At 44.0% G+C, this 17944-nt stretch overlaps 1 protein-coding gene across 1 annotated transcript; it reads left to right on the top strand.

Annotated features, from left to right (window-relative positions):
* Positions 1-149: 149 nt before the first annotated feature.
* Positions 150-17715, top strand: desi2 (desumoylating isopeptidase 2). Its single transcript, XM_070978147.1, has 5 exons — positions 150-761; positions 9080-9152; positions 9304-9397; positions 12095-12236; positions 14793-17715. The coding sequence occupies exons 1-5, from the start codon at positions 714-716 to the stop codon at positions 15066-15068; spliced, it is 633 nt and encodes a 210-aa protein (XP_070834248.1). The 5' UTR covers positions 150-713; the 3' UTR covers positions 15069-17715.
* Positions 17716-17944: the final 229 nt, after the last annotated feature.

The raw sequence follows: 17944 nt of genomic DNA, 5'->3' as shown, positions 1-17944 counted from the left end.
CTGTGGCTTAGTTGCAGGTACAGAAAGCTGTTTGTTTGATGCATTTAGCTGAAAAACTACATTACCCATAATGCACCCACGTTGAGTAATCGAGAGTGGATTCATCGTACCGCTCCGCTCGCCCACTCACCGTCCAATTTTCTCCCAACAGTCGCATCCTGCCTGCCAGCTCCAGCGCTACCGTTAGCTAGCTGATACGGGAGCAGCAAGTATTTCTTAGTGGACAAATTCTGTTATGATATCTCAGCGTTATGTCATTTTGCTGGATAATTCGTTTGGGAAAATGAACATGCGATTTTCCCGTGCTAACTCGCCCCCAAGAAGACAAAATTTACTCCGTAAAGTCGGCTTTTTCACTTCGACCTCGGTAACGTTAGCTGAACGGGTTTAGCAAGTCAGTTCGTTTTGACAAGCGGGTGTCTCATCTGTCCGCCGCCGCCGCTGCTGCTGCTGCTCTGAGACGGGGGGATTTGGACAAAGCCAGTCAGATGTTGGACGGTAAAAACATCCTCGGAACTCAAGCGTTTTTACACCGGGTTGTGAAATTGAATTATCGAGCAGGTCATCTGTCGTGAAAGTGCCAGGGATAAGGGGAGGAGTAAGTTAAGGTCTATTTTTGGAGGGTGAGAGTTTGGATCCCGCACCGAAGGAACGGGCAGGGGGTGTGCGGAGGAGGAAGAAGAGAAGAAGGGACGTAGGGGGAGAATATCCTGATGCCAGTGATGGCAAACGAGCCGATCATCCTAAACGTCTATGATATGGTAAGTAGAAAGGTAGACCCTGGTTAAGCCAGAAAGATGCATGTTTTAATACGTGTATACTACTTCATTGAAGGAATATGGGCATGTCAGCAATGTAAGGACGCAGCGCCAAACTCTATTATAGAAAATGCGATTTAATGCTGCGTTAGTTATCAGCAGGTGTAGAAAGATAAAATTCACTCACTGAACATCCTTTTGTGATAATTATGCACCACTCTACAATTCGGCATGCATTCAAAACACCAAACTGCTCTTTTTAATACAATATCACCTTTAATAATTGGTTCACTTTTCAGCAGCGAGCGGCAGAATCGCGCAAAAGTTTTCTTGGCATAAAGTGCTTTTGGAAAGGCTTTTTCACTGTTCAAATAATGTTAAACACCAGAACTTTGTTGGTGTGTTTGGTTGCACTAACAGAAGACACCTGTAAAAATGTCATTATCAACTGATGCCTGGTAAAGCAGCTCAAAAAGTTGTAGGAATACAACAATGAATTTAACCGGTATCTGACTCACACATGTACGTTTGACAGTACTGGGTTGCCATATCAGGAGCGGAGCAAAATGGTCATTTTCTGGACTTTCTAAGCTGCTGTTGTCAAAGCAGAATAGTGACAGAAATTAAACATTTACAGTAGTCAGTGACCAAGGAGTCACCATTTCTTCAAGTGTTTCCTTTTGCATCCGTCAGCCCGTGTCAGGCGCTAAACAAAGCCTAGTCTTGCTTCTCAGGATTTCAGTTCACTCAGGAGGAGAAGAGGAAAATGGTAAACACGTGGATGTGAAGGTAAACTGACAGTTTCACCCAGTGTGCGTTCCTCCCGGGAAAATGTAGGTCTCTTTGTTACAGAATGAGACAGCGAGTGAATTTGAGTCAGTGTGTTGTCACCATGCAGGAGTGAGTCAGTGGGTAGGGGGGTTGCAAATTGACTGATCTGCTGATGAATCATTGATTGATGTGGATCTCCTGCGGCGGATGGATTTCACTTAAAGCGGGAATTGTCTTGTTCGGGGTAATTAAACAGGCTGAGGCAGTATTTTGGCATAATAGACGCTTGTGCCATAAACTAGGCTTTTATTCCTCATTACAATCCAGTTGTTTTGTCTCGTTTCACATTTCCCATACTTTGTTTAAGTTCAGAAGATACCACGAGGAATCAGAGAGAGTTCCTGACTCCTGCCTCAATATGATCCTTTTGTCCTGCCCCTGTTTTTGCTCCTATTTTTAATCTGATTTATTGCCGTTGTGTTCCCTTTTAGCTGATGGTCAATATATCATTACAAGCTTGAGGTCTGCAGGTTGGAGGCTGTTTTTATGGATTAACGCTGAGAGCAGCACAGTCCTCTGAGGATCTGTACAAAGGTGTTTTCTTGTAGAATAAAGTAGCACGGTGTACAGTATCGATTGCAGCATAACACTTATTTATATATAACCATATTTATCCCCATAATCGGTCACTTCCATCATTTCTTCTTTCCCCAGTCACAGATTCACACTCTGCTCTCCTTCCTATCCCACTTCCTTACCTTCTTTCCTTCTGTCATCCTCTTGTCTCCTCTCTCTTTCTTCCCTCCTCCCCCTCTTTGTTCACTTCCTCTTGTTTTTCGCTCGACTTGCAGTTCACATTAGTTTCTTCTCAGGAAAGACTGAAGAGCTTTTATCTCTGTCTCACTTCCATTCACGTGCACAGCTGCAGGGGCCTTGGCACACTTTCATGCAAAGGCTACAAATCTAACACACACATGCACAGTTTCCTTTTACAGTTACGATCACTCTTGTGCTTTCAGTTCATTGATTCGCTGTATTGAGGTTTACATCCGCGGTGTCTGTATATGAGTGTGTGAGAGACAGAGCGGGTGTGCACATTTTACTTATTAAAGAATTTTGTGGTTTGTGCCTGTGCACACAGATCCACTCACACCCATAAATATTTTTGGTGTTTGTATTTTTGTGTGTGCTACTGTGGGAACAAGACTTTGGCTTGTTTGCAGTAGCATGCTAGCACTCATGCTGTGAGTGGGATGATGGCTACTTTAAACGCTTCCTCTGTGCATTGATTAGGCTCTTCTGACCTGAGTACTCCAGGAAAAGTGACCGGCTGACTGTTGGGGGTTATGGCTGATGCATGCTCACTGACTGGCAGGTAGACTTGCAGTGTGCTGATTGGTTAACTGTCTCATAGAAAACAAATGAGATGGGGTTTATAGTGCCCAAATGTTTTTCAGTTGTGGCGTATAGATCGATTCCAGTGAGTGCTGCATGATGTGCTTACTGAATCATTGAGTCACTTTGTGAGTGACTAACAATGTGTAGACTGTTTGCAGGCCAGCAGGCTGATTGGTCCTCTCTGAGTCTTGATTGACTAAAGTTAAAGTGGGATGAATAAAGTGATGATTTTAAATGTAAAGGAGCAGGTGGGAAATGTGCTCACTCGCCTGTAACCGGTTGAGTGACTGGTGTTGTTTGTCTAAGAGGAAGTCAGGAGGCTGTGAAGATCAGATAAAGGCAGAGGTCAAGACAATGGCGACACGCTGCCTGATCTGCGTCACTATCTCAGATGTTCACACCACGTAATGAACAGCGGCAGCAAGAAGTGCAGCCTGGTTGGGGGCAGGGGGACGGCATGGTGGCACAGTTGTATTTGGCAACATCTCCCCGTGGTGTAAGTGAGACACTGAACATGTAGTCAAAAAATTTCCAATGCGGGATCAATGCTGTCACATGGCTTTCAGGAATATATGTGCAGACTTGAGTACAACCCCCCCAACCCCACCACCACCACCATCCTTTTTTCTTCCACAATTCCCTGTCTGTTAGGTCCTCCCCGCCGTCCTGCTCCCATCTCTGCTAAGTGGATTTCCCGGCCAGCTCTGAGTGCTTTAGTACGCTGCTCTAATGAGACAGCATTATCTGCGCACCACCTGTCTGCCTGCCAGCCAGCACCGTGGTCTACTGTATGCAGCGTGAGAGGACGTGTTAGGTTTAACAGCGTCGCATAGTCAGACACTCAGCAGAGCAGGTTGTGAGTATCATGCAGCCAATGGTGGAAGCCATTGCATGTCTAATGTCACAAACACTGCACGATACAGAAAGACAGAAGTCAACCAGAACCACAAACAAAACTGCTGTAGGTTAGGGTTTGGTAAAAAGACGGGATGTAGCTGGAGATGAGAGCTGTTTATCCTGATATCTCTGGTTATAAACGGCAACACTGCCTGCGATGGCTTATCAGTTATTGACTTTGCATTTGTTTTTCAGGATTTTTGCATCAATGTGATGATCCAAAATTTAGCCAGACTTGAAAAGTTATTTCCACTATTTTTAGTCCCATTTTCAGATCAATGGCTGTCGTAAATCAGCTCTCATGGCATTTGAACTTTATAAAAACAGGATTCTATTGTTTAGTGCTGCGTCCTAATCCACACCTAAATGGGTATTTTTTTTTTAAAACATAGCATTTTCAACATGTTTTGGCCTTTTATCCACACCCAAATGCTCACTGGGTCACTGAAAAGGGACCTTTTGGAAAACTCCTTCCAGGTTGAAGATATTCAGAGACTGTTTGCTGTGCATGTTTACATTTTGCATGTTTACACAGAAATGTTCAGTTAAAATTCCACTTTGATGAAGGAACAGAGGCGTCAGAATGTGCTATGGAGGTCACTGCTGCATAATCCAATGCCCCCATGATGTAGACCCCACCGCCAACATCACTGTTCATGGGCGAGATCTGGCTGTGAGTTTACGAATGAAGGCACGACTGGCCTGGCCTTTTGGCCAACATGGCTTTAGGGTTAGGGTTATACCACCACCTGTTGACGGACCTTTTTTTTTAATCTGCTCGCGTGGATTGGATTTGAGATGGAGGAAAACCCCTCTTTTCAAAAATACCAATGTACGTGTGGACGAGACCTAAGAATAGTTTTGTGGCTCCACTGGAGCAGAGCAGCTTATTGATTGGAGCATGACAGAAATGTACCAGCATTTAGCTTGTGGCTTTTAGCCATTTCCTTCCCTACATTTGTGTTTTCAGTTCAGTTTGCATGCGTCTGATGCTCACGCTCAAACACTTCATATCTCCTTTCTAATCGTTCTGTCTAACACTGTCAGAGATTTTAATCGTTAATGGAGAAAATGACAGCATTGAACTAAAGTGTGGAACAGGATCGTTCAGTATACAGGCTTTAACTGCAGCACCCGCTCCCTTCGTTCATCCCTCCCTCCCCTTTTCTGTCTTTAATTCATTCATAAACACACACATTTACTGCCATGCTCTCTCTCTCTCTCACACACACACACACACACACACACACACACACTCAGCTCCTCTCTGTGCTGTGGAGGAGGCAGGTTTTAACGAGCTTTGAAGTAATGAGGGCTAAGATAAGAGTCTTATTTCACCAACGGGGGGGGGAGTAGCATACTAAACTAGCAGATTAACACCCCCCCAACACACACACACACACACACACACACACACACACACACACACACACACACACACACACACACACACACACACACACACACTCACCCCGTGGCTGTAACTGTATGTTTATACTTGCTTACATTCATGTTTCGGGTTCCCTTCATATCTAAAGTTCGTTGCAGCTTTGTGACTTTTTGAGATTCTTAGAGTTTTCAGCTTTCTGAACAGGATCTACCTAAAGCTCTCACTTTCTCGGAAAAGCTCTGGATAGAGAAATGAAGCAGTGGGGAAAAGCTGATACACTTAGTTTGTGACTTTCTGAGCCGACTAGAAGACTACAGCAGCCCAGGCTTCGGTCTTTGAGAAGCAGCTGTTGTAGACACAGATGGCTCTTACTCTCGGGCTCAGACAACAACCACAGCGCTGATACAAACAGGATTTCAGTAATGCTGCTTTTGCTCAGTTCTTTCATGAGATGAGATCGGCTCTTTGTAGGAAAACCCCTGCCGGCAGCAATGCTGGAAATTACACGAGGAGATCTTGTGCTGTAGTTGCTTTTGAACTTAATGTTGATCCTCTGGGACTGTAAGCGTGATTTATCGAAGTTGATGAATCCTGTGACCCACACACATCCCTCTTTAGTCCACATCCAAGCTAGGTTTCCATTCCGGTGCACACCCTGAAATGACAAGCGGTAGCTGATTCGGGATCAGTGTTGGACTTTGGAAAACTGGGAGAAAAGTCTAATTAAGTGGACCTTGAAGGAGATTTCCCCGGTCTTAAAGTAAAGCCGTTCGCTGACTCTTGCAAAAGCTTTTTTTTTTGTGTGCAACATTTCTACATTATGTAGGTCAGGAAACCGAAATACTCTGCAGTGTGAGACGTTGCACAAGAAAACCGTCTTGGCTCAGCACTTTCATGCTGTGATTTGCTGCATTATTTGTCATATTTACATAAAACAAGGGCTAAATATCCCAGACTGACTTTTACCAACTTTGATTCCAAGTGGTGCTTGTTTGTTTTGCTCATTAAGGTGAGATGTGTCGGACTGTTGTCAGCGAACAGGATCCTGTTTATTTGCAGGATTATGTCTTACTGAAATTAACGTGAAATTCAATTCTGCAGACTTGACAGATGTTCAGTTTCAGTGCTATAATCGTCCCGCTTGTAGCTCTTATGATAGGAATGCTGCTGATGGCTTGCTAGTACTGACAAATATTTGGAGCTGCTAGTGGAACGATTGTCATTTAAGGTAAATGTTCTTGATCCCATGCTGTCACTGCAGCCGAAATACAAGAACAGATGCACTCAAATACAGGGCGGAAATGATAAACCAACATAAATACTAACTATAAAATGTATTGAGACAAAAACTGTTGCATAAAGTGAAGTGACAAGGAAGTTCAACTTAAAGGAAGTTTAAACTCAAAATGAATTAACTGCAAAAGTTCCACTTGAGGAAATGAAAATGAGTCTTGTGTTAAGTGTCTTGTATCTGCGTTCGCAGTTTAAATTACACCTAACTGCACTTGTAGAGGAAAAACAAAGTGTGTAGAGTGTGTGTCTTATAATGCTAGACGGTTGTACAAAAGGTTAGAGTTGGCAGCGTGACTGACTTTTTGTTCAGTAATTTGGAGCTTCAGAATCCATCTGTGTCACAAAGTGGAGCTCCAGCAGAGTAAAAACAGATCGTCCCCTTTAAAAGCTCCCTTCAAATGTCATCTTTACTTCCTTAATGTGGTTTCTGTTGGGACAGATCATTGAAGGTCAGTCTTAAATGCACACCAATGGACTATCGGTCTTTAGAGAAAGAAAAGGTGGGATGGTGGGAAAATGTTTGATGACTTTGTCGGTAGGATGATCAGGTCACCACCGACGAGGCCAGTTTCAGAAGTTTCTTTTAATGAGATCTTTGTTTGATGCTGTAGATTTACCATGGCTGTGGACAGAGATGGAAAATGACTGGAACTGGAACAAACTCACTTATATTTTGCATGTTTTAGGCCAATCTAAATCTTTCTCTTTTTATTACCGTCAGGTCTTGTCCATAGCTTTTTATATGTGATTGCCTTCCTCACCCTGTCATTAATTCACATACAGCATGAACCTGAACTTTCAGAGACTCAAAACTTCATTAACAGGTTGAAGTTTACCGTTCAGTCAACTCACCCTGGTTATGACACCCTTCACAGTTTGCATCTCAGGTCAGAAAAGCGACACTACATTACTTACTTACAGTGAGTGCAGCAGCATAAACTTTAATACCCACCAGTCCATTATTACCTGACTTTATGTGCAACAAGTAGTGAATAGCTCACATCAAACTGAACTTAAACAGTAAAATGCTCAGAAAAACACTCTTTCCCTCACTCACTCATCACACCTGCTCTGCAATGCTAACAGCCTGAGGCAGACACAGCGTCCTCATTACTTTTATGATCGCAGTTTGTGTTTAAGCTGTTCCAAACAATTTGCAGAGGGAGCAATTTGCAATGCAAATGTGTGGCGAGGACCGCCAGCTCTGCCTCTGCTGAACGTGTGCAGCTACATTTTGCATTTGCATAAAAACAGAGAGGAAGTAAAGGACTAGTTTTTAAATAGCTGGCTGTGGTTATCACGCTGCTGCCTGATCGCTAAATATGTTTTGCAAATAGTCTCTGAAGCTCAGAGGAGAGTCTGCCTGCATACGATACCACAGCTGATCCACCTGATGCTGCTCTTGTGTTGAAACAAAAAAAAAACGTGTAATTTGTGATCAGTTTGGTGTGAAATTGTCTCCATCAGGATCTTATTCTGGGATCTCTGCTGTGTAGTGGTGGAGAACTGTAAAAGAAAGAAAATAAGACGGGCTGAAGTGATCAACAGAGAATTAACTGACAATAAGTTTGATTCATCTTTTAAGTCAGCTATCATAAATCATTAGCTCTAGTTTCTAAATGTGGAAAACACCCATAAATGCACTTAATAATCCACACAAAAAGACACTGTTTGGAACTGGAGGGGGTAGGGTCAGCTATTGAATGACTTAAATGATTTCCATTGAATCAATTAGTCCTTTCAGCTCTGTTCACTGGTTTCCACTGTCACTGTAAATGGGGCAAAACACATTTGAGCTGGGAAATAGTGATGCGCAATTTTTTCTGTTTTCTGACATTTCGTAGAGGAAATGATAAATGGATTAATGGATTAATCTGGCCAAGGATGTGCATCTTATGTGAAAGGCAGCCGACCCAAACACTGAGTGATTTCAGTAACCGTAATGAAAATGTAGCTAATTATATTATGAATTTACTTATTCAGGCTCCCTGCCACAGCCCCCTGCCCCCCCCCCCCCCCCCGCACAAGTGAACTCTGCCTAGCAACAGCCCATCCAATCGCCTTGTAGCCTCAGGATGTTAGACAGACACTCATTGAAAAGATGGACGGTAATGTCACTGCTGCTGCGCTTATTGATTTTGTGTGCTGTGTATTGTCTGTGTGTGTAAGAGAGCTCGTGTAAACATCAGAGGCTCTCAGATCTCTGCTGGGATCACAGGACGGGCCACTGTTCTGTTATGTTAATTTATTTCTCCACATCAGGTCTATTTTTGTGATCTGTGCGATGCATCATGAATGGTTTAGCACTTTGGGATTCTCCTCTGCTCAGTGACGTAATGATTCAGGACAGTCTGACAGCGCCAGTAATAAAGTGTGAATTGCAGCGTTTGCAGCCAGTAAGGCAGCAACAGTAAGAGCAACATGTATAACGATACTCTTGTTTGCGCTTGGTTAGTGACCTTCACTTGCTCACAGGGTTGGGGATTGAAATACACTTCTAATGGGATGAAAAGAAAAAATTCTTAAAGCACAAAGTGTAAAAATATTCTGTGTCCGTCTCTGTCTTCTTCAGTACTGGATCAATGAGTTTACCAGCTCTCTGGGCATCGGAGTCTTTCACTCAGGGATTGAGATCTATGGAAGAGGTAAGATTACCCAGAAATACGACGCCACGTATATCACGTGACTTCCTGTGGATGGTGTTTCAGGAAAGATGCAATGCGGTTGTGTATGTGGCTCCGTGCATGAGAATGGCTGGTACTCAAATGTGTGTTTTTGTGTCGTGTGTGTGTTCAGAGTTTGCCTATGGTGGACACCCGTACCCATTCTCAGGGATCTTTGAGATTACACCAGGTGACGCAACCGAACTTGGCGAGACCTTTAAGTTCAAGTAAGTATGGGATGTTTGGTGTTTATATGCACAGAATCACAGGTGTACACATGTTCTCTGTTTCCTGATGGTACATACACGCAGATGGCAAGTTGACATCAATCGCATGATGGATACAGCACGGAAAATTGACTCGACCTGAACGTTTCTGTCCAGTGTGTCGCACCTGGCTCATGAACGTCAGATTAAACTGCCAAACTGAGCAGCAAAAACCAAGCACCACCCACTATGTCATCCACCAGCAGGAGCTTTCAGTGGTCCACTGAGCTCATCCAGCCTGTGAGCAACTGGTTAGACGGCTCGCAACGAGCCAGTGAGGTAGTCCCGTAATGAACCAGTGTGTGTGTTTTAGATGTGCTCAGGCCAGATGTTATGACAGTTAAGTAGCCATTAGCAGTGAGCTGGTTAATCTACCAATCCAGTCTGTCTGCCACTCAACCAGCAGCTGGATTTATAAGTCATTTCGTTAGAACAAGAAATGTGTTTCCCAGTCAATCCTGGCAGGAGATCACGTCCTCATCTTGACTTCCTCAGGAGAACGCAGACTTAGTTTCCAATGGGATGTATGCATGTGCACGAGAGAGACTTCAAGCATCGCGAGTGTCACAGCAGGAAGGAAGGAGATGCAGCCTTGTGTTTAAAATAAAACTGAAACAAACACCAAGTAGCCTCCAGAAGTCTAAATAAGCTCATTACCACTGCTGAACATCTGACTCTTTGTTAAATTCAGACTGTTTTGTGCTGTGGGGAAAAGCTGTGCTCTGTCCTCTCATCTCCAAAACAACAGGAATGCAGGAATCAGCAACTTCTATCAGTAGTTAACAGCTAGCCACGCAAGTTTGAGAGACGCCTGATTTCTGACCTGCTGCATGCATTATCATTATGAGCATTATCATTATTATTATTATTAGATTATCTGCACAGACACTTTGTTGCCAAGTGCCATAAACTTTTATTAGTGTTTGGGTCATGACTTACCCACTGAACTCAACGGTCAGACAAATAATCAGTGTCGCTCTGTTAGCCAGTCATTAATTAGTTCACTCTACGAGACAGACAGTCCAGATGTGTTCTGTGTATCCAGTCAAGCAGTCAGTCAGTGAGCTGGTACCTTCCTGTAATGAGAGCTGCTGCTTACTGCTGCTGCAGCACGGAGCAATTAAAAAAAATACATGGGTGGAGAGCATGAGACTGCAGCATGTGACAGACATTTGATAATTTCACACTTTTTTTGTTCATGGTTCGTGGCAGCTGACTGGGCTTGGACAGAGAAAAGAGTGAGAGAAGAAATGACATTTCGCCTCTGTCTGCACGTGATTCTGACTGCTGTGACTCTGAAATGGAAAAAAGTGCAGCATGACCGAGTGCAGAGTTCCCCATGTTGATGTACATCGGTACACATAATGAAATCCAGACCTGCGTTCCTGCAAGAAACCATATGTTTTTAAAGCTTAGAGGTTTTGAACTGTATGGTAGTTAGAAAGACTTGTGGTGTTGCAGTACATTGTACAACGTTTGGAATATCATTTGATCCTGCACATGAGTAAATGAGGTGGGAGAGAACATGCTGCATCAGCTTTAGGTCTGTGAAACCCAACTGTATAAAACCCACTGTGTGATTTCAGAAAAATTCAAGAATTCAAGCTGAAAATAAGCTGATGCAGCTGAACTGAAATGAAAGCGCTTGTGAATGTGTTGTCTTTCTCTCCCATCAGTGCTGTGCTGCCGTGTCTGAATTTTACTGCAGATGAATTCGAGTCTGTTGTGATGGTGAGATAGTCGAGCAGCGAGTCAGTTCAATACGTTTTTGGATTCCCTGTGCGCGTGTGTGTGTGTGTGTGTGTGTGTGTGTGTGCGTGCGTGCGTGCGGGCGTGCGGGCGCGTGTGTGTGTGTGTACCCAGAGCTGCTGTGCATTACTTCTGCTCTAGTTGATCTGCCCTGTGGCTTTAGACAGACTCTGCCTGGCTCACACACAAACACACACACACACACACACACACACACACACACTCAGACACATGGCTGTCTCCATGCAGGCTACTAGAGCAAAAGCGTGGATAATCTGGTACAAATGCCTACATATCACCCAGCGCGATGTCTCTTTGCCAAATGTGGAGCGGATCAAGGACTCTCCCAGCGCCAAACATTTGATCAAGATATTCTTCCCCTTAACCTTTAAAGAGACCAGTCGGGTGAATTCAGGTGAAAAGTTGTGACATGTCATTGAGTGGATCTGCTAAATCCATTTCAAAGGACTATTCCTGCTGATTAGCAAATGTTAGCATGCTAACACACCAAACTAAGATAGTGACCATAGTGAGTACTATACCTACTTAGCATCAGTATGTTAGCATTGTCGATGTCCACGTTAGCATCATGGTTTAGCATTTATCTCAAAGTGCTGATTAAATCCATTCAGATTGAGGCATTATGATTCCTAAATCAATGAAGCAAGGCAGAATATCCTTTAATGACTCCTACGATAGGTCTGGACCATTCATGAATTTTGTTAAGTATGAGAAAAATGGTGAGTGCCTCATGCAGAACAAATCTGTTTGTATGAGTTGTTTGTTCTTGAGTGAGGCCCATTGATTGTGCAAAAAAGGTTGAAACAAAATTCCTGGAAGTAGGTCTTGATGTTTCGTCGATGAGTAATAACACCTGCCTCCACACCCTTTCCCCTCTCGTCTCTGCAGAGAAGCCATAGTCTTGGGCAGCACCGACTTCACAGAGGAGGATGTGGAGCGGATCGTGGAGGAGATGGGGAAAGAGTACAAGGGCAACGCCTACCACCTCATGCACAAGAACTGCAACCACTTCTCTTCAGCACTGTCAGAGGTTTGTGTGCGCGCAGCTAAACTGCTAAACTGAGCTTACCTGACATGAGGTGCATAAAAACTGTTTCTTTAATAACCATGTCTTTTACTTTGTCTTTCCTTTTCTGAGTCTAAGTACCTGAACTGGCTGTGTGTGTGTGCATGTGTAAATGTGTGTGTGAATGAGCGTGTACTTTCAATCGGCTTATCCTGGTGTGACTAATGAGCAAGGAGTCTTACAGTTAGCATCTAGCAATGAGATGGGGATTAAGACACTGATACAAGTCCAGACATGCAGAGCCAGCTGGCAAACAGACACACACAAACACACACAAAACATACAGTGATAATACATGTACACGGATGTACATGCTACATGAAAAGATATTCTTCAAGAGAAATACTCAGTTTAAAGTGCAGACAGTCACATGTACATGAATGCAAAAATACATTACATCAGTATAATACACATAAATTCAGACACACACAGATGCATGAGACTAAAGACACACACACACACAGCTGATACCATAGCGAAGCGGTCTGGCCCTAAGGATTTGATTCTCATGTTTACTTTAACCTCGTTAACATGCGAGGCCGACTTGAAGAGCGAGCGAGGAGAAAACGATCGGTCACACGGACGGTTGCAGCGGCTTTGAAAGGCCAAGCATGGCAATTCATTCTCTGGAGGGAAGATTTGACGTGTGCGGCTCTGATGTCAGTCCTCTTCTTTAAAAGCAAACCAACGCACGGCACTCTGTTAACACCCTTTAACACCATGTCTCATTGTGTAAGTAGATCATCTGTCTGGTGTTCATCTCATACACAGACTGGGGCGATAGAGCGGGTTGGTAGTTTGATCTCCTGCTCCTCTCCTCCACATGCTGAACGTGCCCAGTGGCTCAGCGTCATTATTGGCATGTGGGCTAAATGGTAGAAAAGTTAGCGACTAGCTGTTGAACGTAGAGGATTTCTTATCTCTAAGCAGAGAATAAATATCAGTGTTGGCCATAAACTCCTCTCCAAATGAATGCTAATGTTTCTCCTGCGTGTATATACGAGCCACTATTCCCCAGATCAACTTTGTAGGTGATAAAGTTAATGTTGTGTTTACAGCACTGCCTACAAGTGGCCAAAAAATGGCTGAGTGCAGATAGGAGGTCTGCATGGAGGAAGGGTTTAAAAAGACTGAAGAGGAGCCTCTTCGCTCTCGTTTCCTCTTTTGTCGTCTCTCAGCTACTAGTCAGTTATTTTTATGAGGGATCGTTCTCATTGTCTGCTATAAAAAATCCCGTTTGTGATCTGAGAGCTTGCTTTGTGAGTGTAAATGAGTGTTTCCGAACACGCACGGCTGTTGAATTCTGCAGCTACGTCTTTTTTTACACCCGCTAATGTTTTTATGGATTAGCTGCTCGTCTCTACTGGATGTAGACTGCCTCCTCTTAGCTGAGGCCGTGCTCATCTGTGAGATCATCTGCGAAGTGATTTGCGGAGCGATTCGCATTTTCGAGAGCCTGTGATTCATTCTGTCAAAACACACTCGTCTCTGAGGGAGGTGAGCAAACCTTAAAGCAACTGCTGCTACAAAACGAAGCGTGACGTCCGGTATGGTCCGCTGGCTGCGTATGACGTGGCACAACATGCTGGATCGACTGCATTGGAAGATGTTTCTGTGGTGAAAAAGCAAAGCCGCTGTTCTGGTCTCCTCCTGCCTATCAGCAGCTTTGGTAAATGCTTTGATAAAAGCACAATTAATCCCTTTGACTGGGAAACACTTCTGAGTTTCTTGGAAGCCACTCGTCCTGTAACGCCATAAAAGCAAGAGCAAAGATGAGAGATGGTGATTTGCCTTCACGCTGACGGTGTCGCTGCTTGTACCTGCATGCTTTGAAAGTTGAGAGAGGAATCCACCAGAAAAGATCAACCAGCAGATGAGTGAACTGTTAGCATAGAGGCGCAAGACATAGAAAGACGGGAAGTGTAATCAGTTTCCTCAAAGCTTCTGACATCTTTCACGTGGGCCACCTCATAAGAGAATGGCAGGATGTATTTTCCAGTGATGTTATCATTAGTTCAGCTTTTTTTTTTTCTTCCACAGTAAGCTCAGCTCTGCTTCAAAAGACTCTGATTGCCCCCTCATGCCTGCTGACAACACTGTTGTAACAAAACAGGAAGAAGTAAAATGTGTCCGTCATGAAAGTATTTTGGTTCACTGAACAAAATAATGAATCACTGTGAATGGACACAAACTATGTTCAAGTTCATTTTAATATTGATTATTACACAAGTGCATCTTCATCGGCTTGCCTCGCTCTCCTCGTGATGTGACTGCCCGCAGGCTTGTGTTTTATTTTAGGTTTGCACCTTTTCTGCTGCCAAACGGCACTTTCTGCTCAGGAGTTCGAGCAGGTTGCCCACAAATCACAGAGTTAGAGGTTTGATCCAAAGCTCCTGTGCACGTGTCCAAATGCCCTTGAACTTTACACTGAACTCCATATTGTTTGGTTGCTTGCTGCCATCGGTGCGTTGAGCAAGAAAAGTGCTGCATCTAATAAAACAACCCTCCACTTCTCCTCAGATCCTGTGTGGCAGAGAGATCCCTCGCTGGGTCAACCGTCTGGCCTACTTTAGCTCCTGCGTGCCATTCCTCCAGAGCTGCCTGCCCAAAGAGTGGCTGACCCCGGCTGCCTTACAGTCCAGCGTCAGCCAGGAGCTCCACGGAGGAGGAGAGCTGGAGGAGGCGGAGGACGCCGCTGCCACGGCCTCCCTGGCGTCCATGTCGCCCTGCTCGCCCTCATCCTCCTCCAGCCCCTCGTCCTTGCCTCGCCACTCCCGCCACCAGCCCCGGCGGTAGAAGCTGCCGGGCCTGCTGGGGAGCGTGGGGGTGGACTTACGGTTGCAGAGACTGTCAGGTAACAGAACACCTGCAGCAGCTGATGAGTCCAGCTGCAGCCAGAAGTCCCGTCAGACTGTCCTCGAGCAAGGCACCGAACTGCCGCCTGCTCTTGGTGAGAACGTCAGCCAAATCTCTGCAATGATCCAGAGCAGTGGAGGGGAGGATCACCTCTCAGTGACCGCGGCTGACGGATTCCAACATCCCCCCCGAACAATCCAAAACCTCAAGCCTCTTTCAATATTTTAGCAGCCAGCTTGCAGTGCGGAGCAGAAGGCAGGCCAGTTGTTTACCCATCTAAGTGTTTCATAATTCAGGAAAATTTACCAGCCACATCCAGATTATACCAGCAGTTAGTCAGTGGGTGGTGCTAATCCCCACCTTTTTTTTGGAGGTGAAACCAGTGAGAGGGGATGCTGAACATGATCACTGAGCACTCGTGATTTAGTGCACTGGCACCTTCAGGGGTCACCAGATGGTTACAAGGATGCAAGAACGAACTATTTCTGTTACATTATTATTATTATTTCTGACTTTTCAATCATTTTTGCTTTTTTCTTGTAAAATACAGGATTGTGTGACCTCTTCAGGCCACCGGGTTTGTTACAAAAACACTTATTGAGTCTGTGGAACATAGCAGTCTGCTGTTAGCAACATTAGCATTGTAGCTAAGGTGGCACCATTTAGCATAGCACCACTGGGACTTCTGGAGCAGTAAATATTACACTTGCTTGCCTTGTTTTTCTGCTGTGATGTGAATATGCCTCAAGGGGTCTTTACATATTGAATGTCTATACAATCTGAGCGTTCTTCAGAGGATGTAGTGGACGTTAAAGCACTGCTGCATTGATCTCAACACTCAGCTGTGGTAGTTACATTCTGGCCCACGTCAAGACACTGAATCCTGAACATCTGCAGTCTGTCGCCGTCTGAAGAGAAACAGATGCAAAAGCAAACTTTCCTGGCGTGGAACTTTTGTTCATTATCCTAGTTTTTAATTACCACTAGCCAAGCGCTGGTATAGTTTGATTTGTGGCTGGTAAATGTTTCCACTACAGCCAACTGTAGTGACGATATTCTTAATATTTGGCTGGTAAAACTTTGAAAGCAGCAGGTGGAGTTTGGAATCTATTCACTTTGCCTCAAAGTGCTGTGTGTGCATCAGGACCTCAGCCTTTTCTTATTTTTCTCTCACAGCAGGCCGGACAGACTTAAACCAGAACTACAATCAGCATCACTTTCAAATGCCACACAGACACAGATAAACTGGTCTTGCGCCGGCATCTAAATGTAATCCAAATGTAAAATCATGTAACACACCTTGGATGGGTTCAGTTCCAGGTATTTTGCTTCACAAGTCCATTTCTTTGTCTTTTTTTATGTCAATTCTGTGTCAGCAGTCAGACAGACATCTGTAGCAGCTCTTAAAATCCTACCTGCCCACCATGAATTAACCACACATGGTTGAGGAAAACTGAACCCACTGAAGCAGATTTTGAAACTGTCAGCCCATAATTAAGTTATTTCTTCTCATTTTTATCTAAATAAATAAAGAATTAGGTGCAGGGCAGGCAGTGACTTACAGGTTAGAGGAGATTTTATTTGTTACCTAAAGGTTCTGGGTTTAAATCCCTGAGTAAGAGAGAGTGAATTATTTCTCAGTAGCAAATGCCAAGGTGCCTTTGAGCAAGGTACTTAACCCACAAGTGTTCAGTGGCCAACAGTAGAAGACTGTGGTTGTACTGGACTGCTCCCAGTTGTCACTTGTTCTCGTAAAGCAAATCATCCTTACTCAAGTAATTCAAGGTTCGAGTTTACATTCAGGACGTGATGTCAGCCGGCAACGGTTTGTAATGGACGGAAGACGACGGGCTCTTGAAGCAAAGAGAGGGAATTTGATGAAGAGTGTGTTTTAAAACGGGAGCTGAACTGTCGTCCACCTGCACGCCTGACGGTCATCCTCCTCACATCTGCGTCCAGTTGGGGATGGGGCACATTGGTGTTAATTTGGAGCATCACAAACACATTTTAAGTGTTATTTTGAGAGATTATACTTTCATTTCCTGTGTGGAAAACTTCACTTAAACCATCACGTGCTGTCGTTTCCTCAGACAGATTCTCAAACAATCATCTGGACATTGTGTATAAGTTAGTCTAATTTCATGCTTTACAATAAGATGCTGCTTTTCCCAAACGATGAGCACCTCATTTGAAACTGTACATGCTGTCAACAACAACACGTATGCTGCATCATGTGTACTGTCCCAAACGAGAGCCATGGATGTGTTGAAAACATGTTTCGACTTTGCCGGTTTTGCTGGACGTCTTTGAACAACCAGGAAAATTCTTTCGTCTGAAAAATCTTGTTTATTGTGTTCGTTTATCCTTTAAAGTATATCTATGATATGTGGACTCTGGCCTTTTTGTCTGTTTTGTTTATGTTTGATAAACTCAGGACTCCAAAAGGCTTTGTAATATAATCCTTTTAACTTTTTTATCCCACCTTTTATGTTTGCGTCAACGTTGCTTTTTCTAATGCAGTAGTGACTCCATTCAGCTTTTCAAGAACGCACTGTGGCAGTGCAGTTTTATACTCCTGTCTTTGATTAAAAAAAAAAAGAAAAGAAAAAAGGTTTTGTTTACAACCTGGATGCTTGTATGTGAGCCTGTGCTGCCCTTTGTTTTTCCTGTCTGTGCATGAATGTGTGAGCGTGAGTGTGCACTTCTATCATAAAAGGTTATTATCAAGCTGTCAACTGGGCCAAATTTCCCTCCTTCAAACACACACACAGCAAGGGGTCCATCTTAACAAATGTAGCTTTGTTTTTTTTAACAGT

This window comes from Chaetodon trifascialis, chromosome 13, assembly GCF_039877785.1.
Source record: "Chaetodon trifascialis isolate fChaTrf1 chromosome 13, fChaTrf1.hap1, whole genome shotgun sequence".
Classification (NCBI taxonomy): domain Eukaryota; kingdom Metazoa; phylum Chordata; class Actinopteri; order Chaetodontiformes; family Chaetodontidae; genus Chaetodon; species Chaetodon trifascialis.
The sequence above is the reverse complement of the archived record's forward strand: the minus strand, read 5'-3'. Positions and strand labels throughout refer to the sequence as shown.

What these genes read in the sequence shown, in the direction of transcription:
- desi2 (XM_070978147.1), top strand. Translation starts at nt 714, where the DNA reads ATGCCAGTGATGGCAAACGAGCCGATCATCCTAAACGTCTATGATATG. An exon ending in GGCGAGACCTTTAAGTTCAA is followed by an intron (nt 9,398 to 12,094) that starts GTAAGTATGGGA and finishes TCGTCTCTGCAG; the next exon opens with AGAAGCCATAGTCTTGGGCA. An exon ending in TCTCTTCAGCACTGTCAGAG is followed by an intron (nt 12,237 to 14,792) that starts GTTTGTGTGCGC and finishes ACTTCTCCTCAG; the next exon opens with ATCCTGTGTGGCAGAGAGAT.